Source organism: Pleurodeles waltl, chromosome 9 (genome assembly GCF_031143425.1).
Source record: "Pleurodeles waltl isolate 20211129_DDA chromosome 9, aPleWal1.hap1.20221129, whole genome shotgun sequence".
Classification (NCBI taxonomy): Eukaryota; Metazoa; Chordata; class Amphibia; order Caudata; family Salamandridae; genus Pleurodeles; species Pleurodeles waltl.
Window position 1 is genome coordinate 369,309,814 of NC_090448.1, and position 21,585 is coordinate 369,331,398.

The following is a 21,585-nucleotide window of genomic DNA, read 5'->3' on the forward strand; positions in this document are numbered from 1 at the left end:
GAATTTGTCCATATGCTCCCACAGGGGGAAGATGTAATTTTGCCTTCTTTCTCTGTCCTTGTTCCTGATACAGTAAAAGAAGCCTATGCCGCAGATTGGGCACTGGTGCAGGCTCCATGTGGAGCCACAGAGAACACTTTTATGAGATTGTTGTTAAGGCTGCCATAAAGTACCCCTCTCTTACCCCAGTGCATAAACTTAGCTTTGCAACCGATAAGCAAGCTCTCCAGACTGAATTTGTTTTATATTGGGTCAGAGTTTGATATACTAAGGAACTCAACCATTTTAGAACAGTGCTGCATGATGTGATTAGTAGATCACAAGCCTTAAAGACCAGGGGCTAAGGTATATAAAAGAGTTGTTTGTTAACTTGGGGTTGGGAGACTTTTGGTCAAATGGAGCCTCTATTCCCTCTAATGCCGCTTCTATGGTGAAAAAGAGTTTTTGACGCTCCTCCCAGCAGAAAAAAATGAATGAATCTTCACTAGAGCACTTAAACTCTTTTTCAAATATAAAGTTTGATTATAAATTAAAGGAATTCTTAAACTATCTTTGAATTCCTCTCTCCAGGAAATTGTACATACAATTAATGTTGGACACTATCCCACTGGTAAACTTCACAAGAAGCTGTCCAGATCCCAGAAAAGATTTAGGTACATGCCTGCGTGTGACACAATTTATGAAAATGTTAAGCATGCATTTTTTTTGTGCTTCGTACAAATAACTCTGCCTAAAGTGGAATAAAACCAATTTGCCTCAAACTGGGGATTAGACAGCTTTAAGAAGCATCAAGAATCTGTAAAACAGATACCATTTGGCTGTGTTTGTTGTGTCTGACACAGCGCCTTGCGTTACTTTGCATCTGGCAAGTATTCTAAGGATGGTACATGGGCGTTCCCATGCATCCATCTATAGATTCTGAAATAAACACATATTTACATTATGACATGGGTTTGCGCCATAATGGTGCACTTCCTTGAAGCTGGCGTAACAAGGATAAATATCTTTATTTCACCTAGTTAGGTCCTCTGCAGCACACGCACCAAAAGGAAAAAGCCTCCAAGGATTGTTTTTGTGCAGAAATGATTATACTGACCATAAGGCAGACACCTTTGCACCATGGCACAAGTTTGCTTGCGTTGGCACAAGGCAGCCCTAAGTGCCCCAGTGCATGGAAAGTGCAAAACTGTGCCATTTCTTTGAGTGATGCATTGTGCCACTTCTTTGTAAATAAGCCCCTTAGTGACCAGTTTACCAAACAAGTAGCACATTTGCACCCATAAAAGTACTCCTTGAATGGATGAAAATTTAGAATCCATAAACTTTGACAATAGGCTTGGAAAGCTATACCAATCTCAGGTTTCCAGGTATACTATCAGCAGGGCCACTGAAATTATGCATCAGAGGATGGGCAAAATATGCAGTAGGGTTGAGTAAATTATGCTGCAAGAAAAGGCTAATTATGTGGCCTAATGTGACACATTTTGCCAAAGTATTACATCATTATTTTGACATTTTTACATGAGCTGGGCCTTGGGTGCACCTCTTTAGTTCCAGTTTAAAACCCAAATGTTGCAATAAGCAACAGAAACGTGACCAGTTAGCCTTTGCATAGGGCCTACCACTGTGTGGTAATATGTGGTGCTGTGTTTTCAGTAACATTTTTTGTTAAAATCTGCAGATTATGCAGCAGATGATGTCTTCCTTGGCAAAGGCGCCAAATCAATAAGTATGCGAAAAACACAGTGACACACAAACCCATAATTCCAGTGGCCCTGACTATAGAGTCAAACACCCAAAAGATGATGGAAGGAATGCTTGCAAATAGACCTAACCACTGGCAATCCCTCAAGGTAGCATTCCATGCTGTTTTTCACCCACTGCGCCACTCAAGACAGAGGGCCTGATTTAGGATTTAACAGATGGACTTTAGGCAGAGTGGGTACCAGAGGAACCTAATGCCTTTACTCTTAAAGCCAGCTTTAGAGATGTCTGCCAGCTCAGCATATATCTCTTTGCACTGCAGGGACTGCCGCCTTGGTGCTTCCTGTCGCCTTAGGAAACGTTTAACAGATGGTTCCATCAAACATGATAGCTGGCCATCAGACCTTTCCAGATTATTTAATTTTTCAGAAACAAACTCCCAAAAACAAATGACTGCCACACCAGTTTTCCTCCATGGTGTGGGAATCATTTTTCATTTTTTTAATGTCCCTCACTGCTATAATTTACCCGGCTGTGATGGTCAGTAAAACAAAAAAGCCATCTGCCTATCCACTCTAATTAGTGTAGATGGTCAGGTGGCTCACTGGCGATAGCACCTATTATGTCAGGTGGGTAAAGGAAATTTCACATTGACAGAGTAAATGTTATTCTGTCGGTGTTGACAAATTTGTCATTCACCTGACTCAAAATTGGGTGGGCCGACTATCAGTTGGCCAGACAGGGTACTCTGCTGTCATTAAAATAGAGTACTGCGCATTATGAGAATAGGCTGACCAGAACCTTGGTCACCTCACACTGCAACCTCACCTGAGTCCGCTGTTTTTTAGTTAGGAAATTTGAGATTTACACCCCCTCGATTCTCAATGACAAAGCTACCACCTTTGGTAGCCATAAATAAGGAACAGCTCCTCAACTCCTCCTGAAATGCCAAGCACTCATATGTCCTCGTGTTGACCCCACTAGGCAGAAAGGGTGGGTACCTAGGACTGTGACGGGGAATGCTAGTAAATGAACTAATGAAGATTCCAGATAAGTAAACTGGCATTAACTCAAATCCACTGATTGTGGATTGGTTGGCTGATTTAATGGCTTGGGAAAGGTACTTTGTTAATTTGATAATCAACCAGCAAAGGACCAATTATCGAAAAGGCAGAAGAACTGACCAAGAGGTAGCACACTTGCACTGTACAGAAATCCTCCTATGCTTCCAGCGCATCCTCAGAGAAACCAGTGAGTTTCTCCTCGATGAGGTGAAAGGGAGACGCATCGGAGAAAAGGAAAGGCTCTTCCTTTCCTACGATGTCTCTTTAAGTATTCCTGCTGCACGATTGCATAGCTGCGAGTTTCTTTTATTTTCTTATTTAAGGGGAGTGGTCCCTTAGGCAAGGGTCACTTCCCATGGAGGCACATTACTGTTACTGTTGGCCGTTTCTGCCCCCCCACTTGGGGGCAGATTGGTCTATTTTTTGTAAGGCCCCATCTGCCCCAAAGGGGGGTAGAAACCACTTAGGTGCCAGGGAGTGTTGTGAGTGTGTTTTGTTTTGGGCAGTGGCCCCTTGGGCAAGGGTCGCTCCCCTTAGGGGTACATTAGTTTTGGCCATTTCTGCCTCCTTTGGGGGCAGATCGGTCTATTTTTGTAAGGCCCATATTCCCCCCAGGGGACAGAAACCACTAGGCACCAGGGATTATGTTGTGTGTGTTTTGTTTGGAGGGGCCACCCCTTGGGCAAGGGTCTCTCCCCTTTGGGGGACATTCATTTTGACCATTTCTGCCCCGTTTGGAGGCATATTGACCTATTTTTGTAAGGCCCATCTGCCCACAAGGAGGGCAGAAACTACTAGGCACCAGGAATTATGTTGGGTGTGTGTTTTGTTTGGGGGTGGCCCCTTGGGCAAGGGTTACTCCCCTTTGGATGACATTAATTTTGTCATGGTTATGCTCCCCACTCCAACCGAAGGGGGTAACAGTCTTTCAGCACCCCCTGCAAACTAAAGCATCTCATCGCAATGGCAAACAAGTGTACATTTGACTCTTTTGGGTTTTGATTTTACATATGGGCCAAGAGAGCTTGGCTAACTCCCAATACAGTCCAACTTGGAATGGTGAGCGGCTGCACTTTTTGGACTTTGGTACACTGCCACCTAGAAAAACCTACCAGACGTAGACACATTTGGAAACTAAACATCTGGGTGAGTCCAAGGTGGTGTGCTTCACATGCTCCCCACACCATTTTCTTACCCACAATGCCCTGCAAACCTCCAACTTTGCTTGAAATCACGTATTTTCCCTACAGTTTTGTGATGGAACCTTCTGGAATCTACACGAATCCACAAAACTCATACCAACCAGTAGTGTTGCATTTATACTGATGCAGGGGATTCTGGGTAAGAAAACACTGGGGGGTCCAAGTCACACCTCTATGGACTTCCTCAGGTGTCTCAATTTCAGAAATGTCCGGGTTTGGTAGGTTTTCCTAGATGGCTGCGGAGCCCAGGACCAAAAACATAGGTGCTCCTCTTGCAACAACAGGTTGTTTTGCAATAGATAATTCTGATGTGTTCATGTTGTGTTTTGGGCCCCTCCCTGTCGCAGGCACTGGACCTATCCACACAAGTGAGGTACCAGTTATATCAGGAGACTTGGGGAATGCTGTGTGGAAGGAAGTTTGTGGCTCCCCTCAGATTCCAGAACTGTTCATGGCTGAAATGTGGCAAAACTGTGTTTTTAGACAAATGTTGAGGTTTTCAAAGGATTCTGCATGACAGAACCTAGTGAGAGCCCCACAAGTCACCCCATTCTGGATTCCCTTAGGTGTCTAGTTTTAAAAAATGTATACGTTTGCTTGTTTTCCCTCAGTGCCGGCTGAGCTGGAGTCCAAAATCCACAGCTAGGCACTTTGTCAAATTAAGCCTGTTTTCATTGGAAACATGTGATGTGTCCATGTTGTGTTTTGGGGCATTTCCTTTTGCGGGCACTAGCAAGGTACCATTACAAATGAGGTACCATTTTTATTGGGAGAATTGGGGGAACACAAAATAGAAGAACGTTTTAAGAAATGCCCTGTAATTCACATGCTAGTACGGGGACCCCTGATTTTAGAGTTGTGCAAATAACCACTGGTTCTAAACTTCATGTCTTGTGCCCATTTCGGAAATACATAGGTTTCATTGATACCTATTTTTCATTCTTTATATTTTACCAAATTAATTGCTGTATATCCGGTATACAATGAAAATCCATTTCAAGATGCAGCTCATTTATTCGCTCTGGGTACCTTGGGTTCTTGATGAACCTATAAGCCCTATATACATATCCCTGCAACCAGAACAGTCCATCATACATAATGGTATAATGCTTTAAAAAATCTGCCATAGCTGGAAAAGGGTACAGAAGAAAATTTAGACATAAATGGGTGTTTGTTTCCAATTTCAATTTCAATATTTGTTTAATTCAACTGTTACTTTCAATAGGAAAACCTTGAAGGCTGTACACAAATGGCCCCTTGTTGAACTCAGATTTTTGTATACTTTTCAGAAATGTTTAGCTGTCCGGGATCCACCATTGGTTTCACACCCATATCTGTCACTAACTGGATGAAGCTGAAAGCACACAAATCGAGAGAATGGGGTATGTTCCAGTAAAATGCCATAACTGTGTTGAAAAAAATGTTTTCAGATTCAAGTCTGCCTGTTCCTCAAACCCTTTGTTGATGCCATTTGCAGGGAAAAAACTGATGCTTTCTTCTGCAGCACTTATTTCTCATCCCCCCCCCCCCAAAAAAAAAAAAAAAAAATGTAGCTGTATTTTGGCTAATGTATTGGTCTCCTCCAGGGGAACCCACAATGTCTGGGCACCTTTAGAATCCTCAGGAAGGTTGGAAAAAAAGAATGCAATTTTGGCAAGGATAGCTTATGTGGATAAATGTTATGGGGGCCTAAGCGCAAACTATACCAAACGGCCAAAAAAGGCTTGGCACAGGAGGGGGAAAGGCCTGGAAGAGAAGGGTTTAATAATCTTGATTTCTGTGAGTGTTTAGGGGTCGGAGGTAATGTTGACAATGTTTTAAAAGAGCACTGAAACTACCTTAAAGAAAAACTTTTGCCGGACCCTGCCTGCAGCACAGCAATGCAAGTGTGTGAACCTGATCTGCTCAAGCTCAAATTATCTATCAAGTAGGTTGAAACAGCACAGCTATGTAAAGTGGTTTATTGGGGAGGGGTGGTACGGCGAAGAGTATATTGACGTTTGGCACAGGTAAAACATAATAAATGTTACTTTACATAAAAATGTAGTGTTATTTTACTTTTAATACCGCTTTTCTGCCTTTGTTTAACTAATCACAAATCATTACCGCAGCTCTAGGAGACATTTTTAAAGTCTGGTTTTATGTGTGTGTTTTAGGTGTGCACTGATATGAGGAACAATATGGGCTTTGAGGTGGCCTTCTTTGTTTTTTCTGCCAGCTGGACCAGAACACTGAACATTAAAATACAGGTTAGGCCGGTAAAAAGATGGCCATGTGCCAACCATGTGGTTCTAGTTGATATACATATGGAAAAAATGGTTTAAACTGATGTTTGAACACACTGGGCTGGGCTGACTGGTTCAGATTGAGAACTGAGCACTTGGAGGAGACTGGGCAGGACCACGCCGGTTCTGTTAGGGTTTAATAGGGTTAGAATAGACCATTTACTCATGCTATTGCTATTCATGGCACAAAAGGTGGTAATGCCTGATATTTGACTCTTTATATGGACTTCATTTCTTGATTTTACTAGCGAAAAAGTGTCACTCAAAATGTCACGCTTTAGATAGTCGAATGTCACTCATAAGTACATGAAAACCATGGAAATATTACAAATAAGCAAAATGAAAACGTGACAGCTATGTATGCCCCATTGCTATCCTCTGCAATATGCACAGACTATCCGTGGACTATCATGCCCAACGCAATTTAGGATGTATGAACCATGAGGGCCTGCAGGTCCCTGCGCCACAGTTTGTGCAGATTCCGATTTCTTTTCATAAGTAAATAATCGTGAAGCGCTTACAGGGCCACGTGACATAAGCTTAAATTCAAAAATTTAATACGTGCATTTTGGCAGCACGTCCCTGCTTGCGTAATAGTGTAACATTTTGAACTAAACATGGCTTCTGCTAAAATGTATCGCCAAGCAGAAGTTCTTAAGAAGTTGTGGCAAAGTCAATATGTCTCACATTCTGGACATATTGGCTTTTCTAAAAAAAAGTTAGGCCCATATTTATACTTTCTTAGCGCAGCAGTAGTGTAATTTTGTGACCCAAAAGCGGCACAAACTTACAAAATAACAATTGTATTTTGTACGTTTTTGCCGCTTTTGAGCCAAAATGCGGCGCAAATGCAGCACTAAAAAAGTATAAATATTGACATTAGTTTGCTGATGCCAATGCAGTACACATGGAAAAAACAAAATGCTTTTTGCGGAAGCTGCATTGCATTGGTAAAACAAAAAAAGAAGAAAAAAACAGCACTTTGATGTGACTGTTGTCGCAGGGAGAACAATTCTGTGCTCCATTTTTTTATATATACTTAACCACACGGCAGGTGCCACGTGGATGGGTAAATAATATTTATTTTTTAAGTTTGAAAGAGTAAAATAACATTTTTAAAAGGACTGCAGGGTGTGGGGCAACTGAGGAGTGATTGGGGGGAACAGATGGAGGGAGGAGAGAAAAAGCATCATGAGAGAGACAGCAAGGTAGGAGTGGAAGAGAAGAACACAATAGACAGAACATGGAGCTAGGGAGAAGCATATGAGAGAGCAGTGCATGAATGAGAGGGCAACACATAGTGTGGCGGAGTTTGGGGGAAGAAACATACAAGAAGGAGCGAAAGCAACACACAAGGAAGAGACCAACTCGGAGCTGGGGGACTGGTAGAAGGGAAGAAGCACACAAGCAAGAGAGCTGAAAACCACGTGCACTCTCATGGAGAGTTCCCTAAAAGTGAGCGCTGATAGGATACAAGCTAGCCATTAAAAAGAATAGTAAATAGAATATGCTCTTGGGTAGTGACAAACACAAGCAGAGGAAGGCAAGCCATTGAATAAGCAGAAAGCAAATGAGAGTGATAATAAAAGCTATCGATAATAAACAATGAGTGAGCTGTTCGCTCACTGTAAGTTAGAAATAGGTCTTTTGAATCCAGTCACCTTGTGCTGTCTGGCAGCCGAGACCTAAAATAATTTTTGTTACCTGCAGAGAAAGGCATGAACGCAGCTCGGTTACGCAATGCCCCCTTCTTATCCAGAAAATGTGCTGGGTTAAACTCTTCAGGGGTCTCCCACTGCTTGGGGTCGTGCAGCACAGAGGTGAGGATTGGGATGACTTTTGTACCCTAAAATAACAATGTTGCAAGTTTATGCTTGTACGAAAAGTTTTTCAAGGGGATGTACACATGATGATAAGCACCCAAGAAATGTACATTTCAAATTACATGCCTGAGCCCTATAGAATATAAATTGCAGAGTATTCTCTGACGACAGGCATACACTATGTTATATGTCAGAATATCAAGCATAAATTGTAAAGTTACCAAATTTTATAGCCAAAACATCTACTAACAGAAAATCTTGACAGTAAGCAAAGATTTACTATTAACTCTATATCTACACATATATAACTATATATATTAATAAATATAAAGTTCACTAAGAAAACAAAGGTTACCAGCACAATACATTTAGGTTCAGATTTTACACACACAAAACCACAGAAATTCAGCTGTTATACTTATAGTTAATTCAAGCAGCAAACACTTGTGCCCTAAGGCAACTAAAACTTTCCCATCAGTAAATTTATTGCAAAGGTTACAATGATATTATCAATGATGACATAGAAGATGCCATGAGTAATGTAATATCCTGGGTAATTAGCAGTGCATGGGGAAGGGCCAAGTTATACTTACCTTTCGGCATGAGTGATAATTACTTGAAATAACTCAAAGTATAACAGCTGAATTTATATGGTTTTGTGAGTGTAAAATCTTAACCCAACTCTAATGTCCCTGTGACTTTTTTTTTTTTTAACGTTAAGTAGGATGCTCATTGCAATGCTCATGCGGGGAGGGCAACTTTGGACACAGGGCCTGGCTTGGCGTTGGGTTGCCCCCAACCAAGCTTGCTGCTCATAATTCCGCTCCTCCTTGCCATCCATTGTCCAAGTCCATGCTCCTGCTCCCTCATTACAGCCCTATGTGGTCATTGATCTGCCACTGCTCTTCCTGCCTGCCCTGAACAGTTAGCTTGCTGCCCCATCTACCTCTTCCATACCCTCTGTTGTCCGAGTGCAGGCATCAGCCCCTCCCTCCTGTCCTGGATGGTCCATTGTGCTGCCACTGCCCTCCATTCAGCTTGATGTCCCTGCCCACTCCTCCTGCCCTCAATTGCCCAATTCTATGCCCCATCATTGCCCTCCTGTTTAGCCTCTGTGCGTAGCTTGCTGCCCTTACCCTCCTCCCCCTGCCCTTCAATGTCTGTGTGCATTGCCCTGCTCTTTTCTTTTTGCTCACCATGTTCCGTGGACCTGCCACTGCCCTCCTACCTACTCTGAGTGTTCTGTTGGGCTACCACTGCCCCTCCCAATTGCCATGCATGACTAGATGGCTGTGCCTGTCCCTGCCACCTCCACCCTACCTTTCTGAGTTCTATGCCCTTATCCTCTCCCTCCTGTCCCTCATGGTCCATTTTGCTGCCATTCCCTTCTGCCCTCCATGCTCTGTTGTGCTGCAACTGCTCCACCTGCCTGCCCTGCGTGGTCTGTTATGAAGCCATTTTCCCTGTCTTCTCTTGTCTGTGTCCAGCCCCTACCCCTCCCTTCTGTTCTCCATGGTCCTTTGTGCATGCCCCTGTCCCCCCTCTTGGCCTCTATAGCAGTTCTGCTGACACAAATCCTCCCACTTGCCATGCATAGTCTTCTGTGATGCCACAGCCCCTCCCACGTGCCTTGTGTGATCAGCTTGCTGCTCCTGATCCCCTAGACCTTACCTCCATTGTCTGTTTATATACCATTATAGTTTCACTGTTGCCATCCATGGTGTGTTGTGCTTCCAGTGCCCATCCCACCTGTCCTCCATGGTCAGCTTGCTGCTCCTGTCCTTCCCCCTTGCTCTCTGTTCTAAATGTTCAGGCCCCTATCCCCACCATCCTGCCTTGACTGGTCTGTTGTAATGCCCCTGCCCCCTCCCTCCTGCCCTTCATGGTCTGTTATGCTGCAACTGTCCTCCCTGTCTGTCGACTATTGTCAGCTTGCTGCCCTTGCCTCTTTCCTGTGTGCTCCCTTTTGTCCACTTTCATGACCTTGTCCCCTCCCTATTGCTTTCCATGGTCCGGTGTGCTGCACTGCCACCCTGCCTGCCCTGTGTGGTGTACTGTGTTGCTGCAACCCCTGATGCCTGCCCTGTAAGGTCAGTTTGGTTCCCCCGCCCACCTTCCTTCTGCCCTCTGTTTTCTGAGTCCATGTCCCTACCCCATTCCTCCTGTCTTCCAAGATCCAATGTACCATACCTGCCACCATTTGAACTTGGTAAGAGGAAGATTTTGTAAAAAAAACCTGGGGAATTGTTTTTCCCAATCGGCTTACACTGAAAAAGAGGGGACTTTAGGCAGGAGACAGATAAAATAAAGCCCTTTTGGGCTCAAAAACATCAGGGGTTTCCTGTCTGAATCAGGTCTGTTGGCAAGTATGGTTGTACTGCCACTGCCTCTTCCTTCTGCCTTCAATGGTCCGTTAGATTGCCACAGCTTCTCTTGCCTGTCCCGCACAGTTGCTTTGTTGCCCCTGCGCTATATAAAACTGCAAATAAGCAAAAAAATAAGAGTTCTGCACACTTCTGCCATTGGGCTATACTTGGGCTACATTTGTGTGATACTACATTTGGGCTCTTTTTTTCTCTAGTGGCCATCTTGAGAGACGTATTTATTATGAAGCTCCCTCATTGCCTGATTTACTGCAGTATTCTCAGTACAAATGCTTTCAGTTTTCCACTTCGATTCCATCAAGACAACGTTCAGATGTGACACACTTTTGGCATAAATTTCAGAATGTTAGCACTCTAGTTGATCATTAGAACACTGTAGTTTAGCTGGTGATTACCAGGTAGTAAATACGCGTCAAGAATTTTTGATTCTATTAAGGGCACGGAGGCTAGTATTATGCTTTTTCTTCTTTGCTCTTTATTTCATGTAAAAAACACAGCAGCCAATTAGAGCATTTTTTTTTCTTAAAGACTACATTTCTCATAGTCAATACGTCATTTCCACTGCGACAATGACGGGTCTTGCCCTATAAATATTCAAACCGGCGCCATATTCCTCCTCTTTCTTTGCCTAACGGCGCAACTGGATCTTGTATTGAACAACAAGCTTCTGACCCAATTAAAACCCAGTTCTGTCAGAATAAGCTTAGCAGCCATAACATGACTGGTGACCAACAGGGTCTGGAAATCTCGCATCATGAGGGAAACAGCATTCCTTCACCCGGTTTTCTGTTCCGAATCTGTAAAATAATAAAAAAGGACCTGGTAATATCCAACCTCCGATACATCATTCATCACAGGAAATAGCGCAGTCTGGGAGGGAAAAACATTATAAGAATATTTAACATTGATGTAACATTACAGTTGTATGATAAATGTTAAAATATAACCATTAAATTAATAAATATATGAATAAATAAAGAAATAGATGGGAGGGATAATACTCGCCTCCGTGTCCTTAATAAAATCTTAAATTCTTGACGCATAAGCTAGAATTTTTTTATTCTATGTCAGGACCAGAGACTTCGTATTATGATTGTTTAAAGCTGTTGTAACACTAAGGAAGCCACATCCAGTATAGGCTTGTAACAGAATGGTTTAAACGTTGAATCAGCTGACCAATCTGCTGCTTTCATGATGTCCTGCAACTGTGAACCTAAGGCGTAGGACTTTGAGGCCATGGCTCCTCGCACTGAGTGTGGACCAAAAATAGATGTGCCTATACTTGCTTCTGACAAAATCCATTTCACCCAGAGAGCTAATGTAGCGGATGACACTGGGTGAAAAGGTTTTGAAGGACAATCAGGAGTTGACGGCTGTTGGACTGTCTAAATTCCCGCGTGCGGTCCTCGTATTCTTTTAGACAATGTACAACACAAAGTTTCTGGTTTTCCTGAAAAATGGGAAATGAAATCTGTTTAGAAAAGGTTTTTGTGCAGCTTGAGATGGAGAACGAGACCCCTTCTGGTGTAAACACACGACCAGCGAGATCTAAAGCTCTGACATCAGATACTCTTCTGCATGACAATAAGCACAAGAGAAGTGTTAATTTGGCTGAGAGCTGCTTTCTAGACAGGTCCACATTACATGGCCAACGTTGTAAAAACGTTACAATTATGTTGATGTCGCAGAGAACTGAATATTTGGGAATAGGAGGATTAGCTAGTCGAATACCTCGCATTACTCTACTTACCAGAGGGAGTTCCCCTATAGGCTTACCGTCCAGAGGGATATGCCCAGCGGAAATGGCTGACCGGAAATTTGTTGACCGAACAATAACTAAGACCATTGGAGGTCATTTCGGCTAGGGAATTGATGACAAAGGCAATGGGAACCCCCAGGGGATCAACATACTGTGAATCACACAAACCCATCGACCTTCGCCATGCTGAAGCATATCTCCTGTGAGTGGAGTCAGCCCAGGATGTGGCCATGAAGATAACAGCTTGTTCCGAAAGGTTCGGCACAACCTATCTTGTCCTGAAATGCGCCAAGTCATAGGTTAAAGGCAGCCCTGTTGAAGAAGAGGGGGCCTATTGCCCTTTAGATCCATCAAAAGATCCGGTAACAATGGCATCAGCACAGGGCAATCTAGTGACACCTCCAACAGAATAGGGAACCAGGGTTGCGCTCTACAGAGCGGATCGACCAAGATCAGATCGGCTTGTTGATGGAGGGTTTGAGATGCAACCCTCGGGATCATGGGAAATGGGGGAAAGCCATATTGCAGATGACCCCCCACTGTTGGAGAAAGGCATCTGTGGCCTTGGCCAGAGGATCCCGTCTCCAGGAGAAGAACCGGGGTAACTGATGTGACAGATGAGATGCAAACAGATCCGTGTGGCACATGCCCCATTGATTCTGGAGGGCTCGGAAGACTCGAATATCATCCATTCGCTGGAGTCTCTGAGGTATCTCGAGTTCCAGTCTTCTGCCACATTGCACTGACCTGGCAGATATTCCCCAGTTACCGAAATGTCGTGTTGGAGACAGAACTGCCAAAAGCTCTGTGCTATCTCCATCAAGATATGGGAGCGAGTTCCTGCCAGTTTTTTGATATAACGAACTGCTGAGATATTGTCCATCCACAGCAGAACACAGCAGTTGGAGAGAGGAGCTAGAGCCTGGATTGCGAAGGACCCGGCTAAGAGCTCTAAGCAACTGATGTGCTGTTGGGCTTCTTCTAGGGACCATTGACCCCCAATGGAGATGTCGCCGCATCTAGCGCCCCAACCCCACCGACTGGCATCTGATTCCAGGACTACATCTTGTTGAAAGCTTAAAATGGCCCTGCCGTTCCATGCCAACATGTGTTCTAGCCACCACTGAAGTTCGGCTCTGGTCTCTGTGTTCAGAGCTATGAGATCTGAGTAACCTAATCCCTTCTGGAGGTGTCTGATCTTCAATCGTTGAAGGGCTCTGTAATGAAGAGGGACCGGAAAGGTCGCTTTGATCGAGGATGCCAGGAGATCTACAGTCCTGGCTAGGGATCTGAGGGAAATGAGGTCCTTGAGAAGGACAGACTTTATTTCCTTCTGAACGGTCTTTAGTTTTTGAGGAGGGAGAGAGAGGAGAGAGAATTGGGAGATGATCTGGAAGCCGAGAAACTCTATGCACTGGGAGGGAGAAAGGACAGATTTCTTAAAGTTGATAAGGAAGCCTAGATCCTGTAACAATTGGACCATCCAACTCAAGTGTACCATGAGGGTGAGATGCTGTTGGGTCATTACGAGGAAGTCGTCTAAATAAATTATGAGGCAAATGCCCCTGGAGCAAAGAGCATCTACCAACGGATTCAACACCTTGGTGAAGCACCTTGGGGCAGATGATAGACCAAAAGACAGAACCTTGAAATGGAACAACTGGCCCTTCCATTGAAATTGAAGGAATTTCCAGTGAGGATGCCAAATTGGAATTGAGAGATATGCGTCTTTCAGATCCAATCGGACCATCCAGTCGCCCTCTCCAAGGATGTTCCTCAGAAGGTGGATTCCCTCCATTTTGAAATGGCAATAGAGAAGCCAACCGTTGAAATCTTTAAGATTTATGACCAAACATGAACCTCCCCCTTTTTTTGTCACTACGAAAATATTGCTGCAGAAGCCGTAAGGGTCCGGGAGGCAGTGGCATATCGCATCTTTGAGCAAGACCTGATCTATTTCCTGTTGAATAAAGATCTGATCTGCTTGAGAAAAATGGAGGGGGGCAATATAGAGTTTGATGGGGAACTCTGTAGAATTCTAGCTTGAAACCCCTAATTGTCTCCAAAACCCTTGGGTCTGGGGTCAGAAGCGACCAGGTTTCCAGGAAAAACCGTGTCCTGCCCCACAAGGTAACAGAAGTAGGTGGAATTAGGCTTACCTTGGGTCTTTGCTCCTGTATTGGACCCAGCCTGGGTTCTGTAGGAGCACCTGTTGAAGCGGGGGCGACCCCCCGGTTCCTGTCCGGGTAGGAGGTATTTGCCTTGGTTGTGGTAACCAAGACCTCCGGAGGAGGCGGAAGGGCTGGGGCGAAACGGCTGGACGATCGCCCTCTGTAACAACCGGCAAAAAGGCGCTGGTTCAACACCTTTTGGATAGAGGTTTGTGCTTTGTTTAGGGTCGTAAAGGTGTGAACAAACTTTCCTAGATCCTTTACGTATTTTTCGCCAAAGAGAGCCCCATTGGCAAGGGGTAAGGGTTCTGCATGTGCCAGTTCAGAGAGTTTAGGATCTATGCACATGAGCACTGATCTCCTGCGCTCCACTGATAATGCGCAATTTGCATTGCCTTATAGGCAGAGAGCACGTTGAGCCCAGACTGCCAGAGTGTCAGGATCGACTGGGGTGTCAGACTGTTTGGCTGCCACAGCCATGCCTAGGATCTTGCATAACAGGCCTGAGATGTCCAATAACCTATCTCGGCAGGCTTTCCAGGATCTGTCATTCCCTTTCTTAGGGTCTTTCGATGACCGTATCAGGAAGGTGACAAGGTTTGTGTCAAGTTCAGGGGTCCCAGCTACTTTGTGTGGGATGTTGAGACGGGACATTCCGATTTCAGCCTGTTGCGGACCTCTTTATCAAAGGCCTTACGAAGCCTGCCATGGGCGTATTCCGCAACCAGTGGAAGGGGTGACCAATTGGAAGAGCGAAGATGGACAATATTGTCTAGGTCAAAATCCAGGATGGAGCTTGGTGGATGTCCGGGATCCGAGATGCAAGGGGTATGGGCTTGTGGGTCATGCCTGTGAAGCCTGGCGGCTCTGTATGAGTCAGTGTCGTCAATGTCCAAGTTGGAGTAAGAGGCTCCTGTGTCACTGTCTGGGTGAAAGTCACCCGGAGGGGGCAGATGCTTTGGGGGTGGAGTAGGCATGGCCTGAGGCGAATGCCTGGGAAATGCGCACCATGGTCTTGTCATGAGGCTAGTTGGAGGGGTGGGGATTCTCGTCTCCTTGGGGAAGGGGGGGGGGCAACAGCGTTTGCGTCATAAGGAGCAACAGAAAGCACATATTTCTTTCGTTGATGTGTAATGGGTTGCGGAGCGACCGCCAGGACCCTGTTCACTGATTGTGCGACGGAAGCGTCCAGGGCGTGAACAATGTCACCTGCCAGAATAAGGTCTTCATCTGGGTGGGGCAGACTGTCAGGGAAGTCTTTTTGGGCCATAATATAATGTAAAATGATTGGCCAACAAATTTGATGAATTTCAAAGGGGGCAGCCCACTTCAATGTAAATGTGTCGCTATGGGGGCCAAAGGCAGTTGTATCCAACTGAATCCTAGCTGCAAAGCTTTGCAGACTGGAGGATTTATGCCCCTCTGGAATTACCTTGTAATTGCCTGTGCGTGCCCTGGCGTAGGGTGTATGGGAGACATTTTTACTACCAAAATCGATGGTATATATTTCTGGCAGGAGCTCTCAACTTGCTGAGGCTGTGCGTGAAACTCGCACCCCGTTACAGACTGAGGACCGCCTGCCGAGCAAAGGCACGTGCAGGGCGAGCTGAAAATACATCTGCCTTGTCCTCGCGTGCTACAGCGTGTCGTCTCTCACTCCCATGGGCCAATGTCGGGTGCCGGCAGCGACTCGGCAAGTGGGGCGCTCAGCCGTATACAATATGCACACAAGTATAAAGAAATAATAAAATAATGGGGATTCACTTATCTTTGTCCTCGGCAGCAGCAAAGAAAAAGGGGGAATATGGTGTCGGTTTGAACATTTATACAGCAAGACCCGTCATTGGCGCAGTGGACATGACGTATTGACTATGGGAAATGTAGTCTTTAAGAAAAAAAAAAATTATTCTGATTAGCTGATGTGTTTTTTACATGTAATAAACAGCAAAGAAGGAAAAGCATAATACGAAGCCCCTGGTCCTGATATAGAATTATCTGGCAGTCTGCTCCTGGTGTAGAAAGTGCAAGTTTCAGTCTACATGTCAGAATGTTTTATGGAAGTAAAAAAAGGAAGATGTTTGAGAACTCACATAAAGCTTGTCCTTATTATTCTTTTTACGGCACTAACAATAATTTCTATGACAAAATGAACCCCCTCGTACTGTTCCTTTCTAAATTAAATGTTTAAAGTTTTACCAGTTTGATTAAATCAAGATGGCTTCAGGTGTGCCACACTTTTGTCACAAGTAAGACTGTTAGTGCTCTAGTTGTTCTTTAGAACACTCTGAAAGGCTGCAGTAGAACACATGGGAATCAACTGACAGGCTGATTCTGTTAGAAGTATAGAAGTATATGTCTTACTGAGAATGTCAGACTGAAAAATGTTCTAGCTATCGTGAATAAAATTTAAATTCTATTAAGGACACGTAGGCGAGGATTATGCAGTCCTTTCTTCACTTTTATTAATTACAGCAAGTTCAAAGTTCAACACCGAAAAAACATTACTAATACCCCAACACCCGTGATGCCCAAGCATAGTCATAGAAACCAGTAAACCAGTCATGTCCACAACAAGAACTCATGAGCATCTGCACATCACTGTGTATTGATGAACACACACTCTGCATCAGAAATCCTGGGGAGGGAATACTGTCCCAGTATGAGGGAGGAATAATCTTCGTCTCTGTGTCCATAATAGAATTGAAACTTTCCTTCACAATAGTTAGCAAATTTTTCATTCTATGTCAGGACCAGAGGCGAGGATTATGCAAGTTCAAAGCTTACTTACCACTAACGATGCGGCTTCAAAGTAGAATTTCTTAAAAACTGATTCCGATGACCAGCCAGCAGCATTCATGATATCTTCCAATCTACCACCTGCCTCAATGGCCTTAGAAGCCATCGCACCCCTGGTAGAATGGGAACCAAAAAGGCGTATATCTATCCCTGCTTCCATCATGATCCATCTTACCCACCTGGCAATAGCAGGAGTAGAGACTGCTCTAAATGTTTTTTTAATCGTGATCAATAACTGTCTCTCTACCGGAGGTCTACTCTCTTCTGTCATTTTCTCATTTGTCTTAAGACACTCCTTCTGGGGTAAAAACCCTTGCCGATAAGTCCAATGCTAGGACATCCAAAACTCTTTTGCAGGATATGAGACACAGCAGAATTGCCAGTTTCACTGAAATCTCATTCCTGGAAAGGAAATTATTATCCTGCCATGACGAAATAAAATGTAGAACTTTCTTGATGTCCCACAACGCCGAGTATCTGGGTTCAGGAGGTCTGTACAATCTGACCCCTTGGAGAAGTTTACTCACCCAGGGATATTCACCAAATGGCAAATTGTTGACCTGATTATGTCCTGCTGAAATGGCTGATCTAAAGGAATTAATTGCATAATAAGCTAAACCAACATGCAAAGTTCTGCTAAGAAATTAAGTATGAGAGTGACCGGTGCCCCCAAGGGATCCACTTGTTTCTCCAAACACCAATGGGGCCATCAATTCCTGGCTAATCTATATCTTTTAATCGTGCCCAGTACCCAAGATTGTCTGATAAAAGGGTCTTGTGAAAGTTGGATGTCTTGCCAACGCCCCTTGAAATCCTCCAAGCTATGAGACAGAGGTGCCCCTGTGTCACCAGAGGATGTTCGTGTCCCCCCGGACCTCGAAGGATCCCATGTGATACTAGTAACTTTAGAGAAGCCATCCAAGAGAGCGCTAGCAAGGTAGAGAGCCACACCTGTGTTCTCCAGATTGGTGTAATCAATACCAGTGATGCTTTCAGTCTCCTGACCTAAGCCGTTACCCTCGGAATCAAGAGAAATGTGGAGATACTCTGTCATCACTGAGATCTGTTTCTGCAGGCAATAGTGCCAGAAATCCTTGGCCAGCTCCACTAGGACCCTGGAACATGTGCTCCATAGGCTGTGGATCTACTAAACCACTGCCGAATTGCTTTGGCAAAGTAAGTCACCACCTTGGGGTCAGGTACCCTTTCTGAAGACCTGGGGTGCTAAATGTACTTGGGGGCAAACATGTGAGACTCCTCTGGCCCTTCCGCCTCGAAACGTGAAATGGTCGCCGATTGGTGCCAAGACCTGGCCAAATTGCACCCCTCCTCTGATGATCCCTCTTCATTGGAGTCACCCCCCGCCCCAGATTGGGAAGATCCCTGAAAGGGATCCCTATCCAGGGCGGCTGCGCCGCCATGCTCTCTGGGTATTACATCCTTCCGGCAGGGTGCGTTTTTCAGCATTTGTACACTCTTACGAAAGGCCTCTCTAAGTTTGTCGAGGCCTTCCAGGTGCCTGTGTCACAGTTCATTGGTCTCGAGGAGGAAGAATTGGTAGAGGTACTGGGGCCGGCACCTAAGTCCCCCCAAAATGCCCAGGGCATTGGACACCTGGTCCATCAATCTGTCAACCCATCCTGCAGGGGCGCCAGATCCTTCGCAAAAGCGTGCAAGAGGAGTCTGTCAACCCCTGCTGGTAGGTAGCGCTGGGAGGGCCAAACCTCCTCAGCCGCCGGGAAAGGGGCATATGCGTGGTCCTCAAATGATTCCATGTAAACTAGACCAACAAGAGGAGCAGGTTGAAACTCAGAATACTTACTCCCAAAAGGAATGTAGAAAAAAGGGGTGAGAGCACTAATACTCGCCCTGTAATAGTCAAAGGGCAGCCTCCTCGCTGTGCTCTACACTGAAGGTTTCCTTATTCCCCAAGAAAAAATGATTTATTTATGCACAACCGGACGTTTGAATGTACACAATTGCCCCCCCCCCACACACAAGGATAATTGGTCAGCAGGCCGAGCCTGTTCTTGCCACGATCGTGGTGTCAGCGAGGTTTGGGGGGGTAAAGCTGATCAAGGACCACTGAGGGCACAGTCTGGTCAGCCCCACTCGCACTGGCAATCACAGGGAGCGCTCTAGAATAAGTGATTCCTATGGGATCGCAGAGTGCCTAACGGAGAGCGAATACGGCACCAAAGTGCGCCCCTAGAACTTCTGCGCGTTATCGCGGAGAGTGGTTGGGCCGAAGCCTTCCATATGTTTACAGATGCCCTGCGAGAGGAGAAAAGAAAGTTAGCAAGCACAAAGGCAGCAAAGTGATAAGAGCGATAAGCAAAAGACAGTCCCCAGTGACCCCAATCTCAAGGAACATTAAGGAAGCGAGTACTTATATGACGTGCAGCAGTGAAGACAGAGGATGGCCCTCGTTGAACATTTATATGGACATTCCGACGTAGACATGATTGGTTTATTGGTTACTATGACAACGCTTGGGCATCATGGAAGTTGGAGTATTAGTAATGTTTTTACTGTGTTGAACTTTGAACTTGCTTTAATTAATAAAAGTGAAGAATGGACTGCATAATCTTCACCTCCGGGCCTGACAGAATTCATTCTCATATGGCTGAGAACGATAGTGTGAATTTGTAAAAAAATATACTCTCATTTTAGCTTTTGGAGCACCGGCCATAAGCTCTATGGGAAAATCCTGAAGAAACAGTTTTCGCTCAAAAATGATTCATGGAATCCCAGCAGAAGGCTTTTTCCACAGGGTGAAATCTCCTTAGAGCACACCACAATTCCTTAAATTAGTATTGTACCACCAACAAATTATTTATATCGTAACTGAAATCTGTTATCATCGTTTATACGTTTTCCTTTTTGTGACCCTTAAAACCTGCCATTCACTACAATGCATTTCAATGAGGTGCTATTATGTATATTTGTCCCCACATGGTTGCCAGCACTTCCTGGTTGCATTGCTGACAGACAATCAGATCTCACCATGAGATCTGTGTTTAGGCTTCGCCCAGATGCTCTATTTTATTTCATTTAATATCTCGAAAACTACTGAATGGATTTACACTAAATAACAATAAGGGCGCTTTATGGACCAAGCTCTACCCTTTTGCTAAATTTAGGGTAATTTTCTCCAGCGGTTTGGGCTATAGATGTGTCTAGAAATACCAATGGAAATTGCATGGGGAAAAAGTTTCGTTGGGACCCCCTTTTTCACAGCCCCTTCTTATTGAATCACCCTGACACGTTCAAGACAGCAGCTAAAGTGAGTGACAAACTACTTTTGAAAATGTGGTAGGGATTTGTCAAACTGCACCAAAGTTATTAGCAAAAATAAATAAAATAATAAAAAATGATTTTCCTATGGAAACAAGGTCCTAACTATAACTGCCTACTTATACATGACCTACTGATGGTCGCCAGTAGGTATATTATAACAAGGGACCCCCTCAACTGGATAGCAGTTCCTGAGGAAGAAGAAAATAAATTAAAGAGAAGCCCCCAGCAACGTAACTTCTTTGTACTTTTTTCAATGTTCTATGGACAATGGCTCAGACAGAATAATTATTCTTTATAACATCATCTTTATTTTCTATAAAAACAAACATTACATCATTTTATCAGTCACTGTATTCTTTGTGTGCGGATAGTGTCTACCTAAACTTTAAATCAATCCATTTTAAAAACCATGGACATCTTGACACTTTCAGTTACACACCTTCTCTTATTTCCATACACACCTTACTCTTACTCCTCATGCATACCAACAGAACTTTCTAATGTGATAATACTTTGAAAACATCAAAAAAATCTTTTTACTAAAGCTACTTTCTAATTATGCTATATACATTTATATATAAGCATATGAGTCATGTTTGTAGACATCTAGATCATTAGCATGATAGCACTGAAGAATACAACACAAGCCACTATACTAAAATCAGCAATATTAAACAAGCATTTGCAATGCAATGGGTCTCGCATTTCTCTGAGTTAGAGCTATTAGTAGTTGTAAACTCCCAACCGGACTTTTCTTGCCTCATTAAATGGAAAAAAAAACTAGCGCTGATAAACAAGCAAGATCGCGCTGCGAAAAAACGAGAAAAAGTAGTCCACAAACCGGATGGAAAACAGAAAGCCTTGTATGTTTTCAGTACTTGGTCGCTGCACTCGAGGAGAGCTAAACACCAGAAAAGGCATGGCGTATGCATGCCTTCCACTAATGAAAGCAAGCAGATTTTAAAAGGCAAGCCCACGAACCAATGAAAGACACTGACGTGACATGGGCGGGGCTCCGAGACCTTTTTTAACTAGTACAGGCTCGACCCTAAAGAATTAAAGCAACATTAATACAAGATTGTACATGAATTAGGCAA

At 44.3% G+C, this 21,585-nt stretch overlaps 1 protein-coding gene across 4 annotated transcripts in view; it reads right to left on the bottom strand.

Moving 5' to 3' along the window:
• LOC138259312 (cytochrome P450 2B4-like) overlaps nt 1-21,585 on the bottom strand; it is a 617,647-nt gene that overhangs the window by 48,674 nt on the left and 547,388 nt on the right. For 3 of the 4 annotated variants that reach the window (XM_069206936.1, XM_069206938.1, XM_069206937.1), the window contains one exon: nt 7,960-8,101. The exons of the other annotated variant lie outside the window; for it this stretch is intronic. In XM_069206936.1, coding sequence (XP_069063037.1) covers nt 7,960-8,101 — 142 coding nt within the window. The remainder of the gene's footprint in view (nt 1-7,959; nt 8,102-21,585) is intronic. 4 annotated transcript variants of the gene reach the window in all.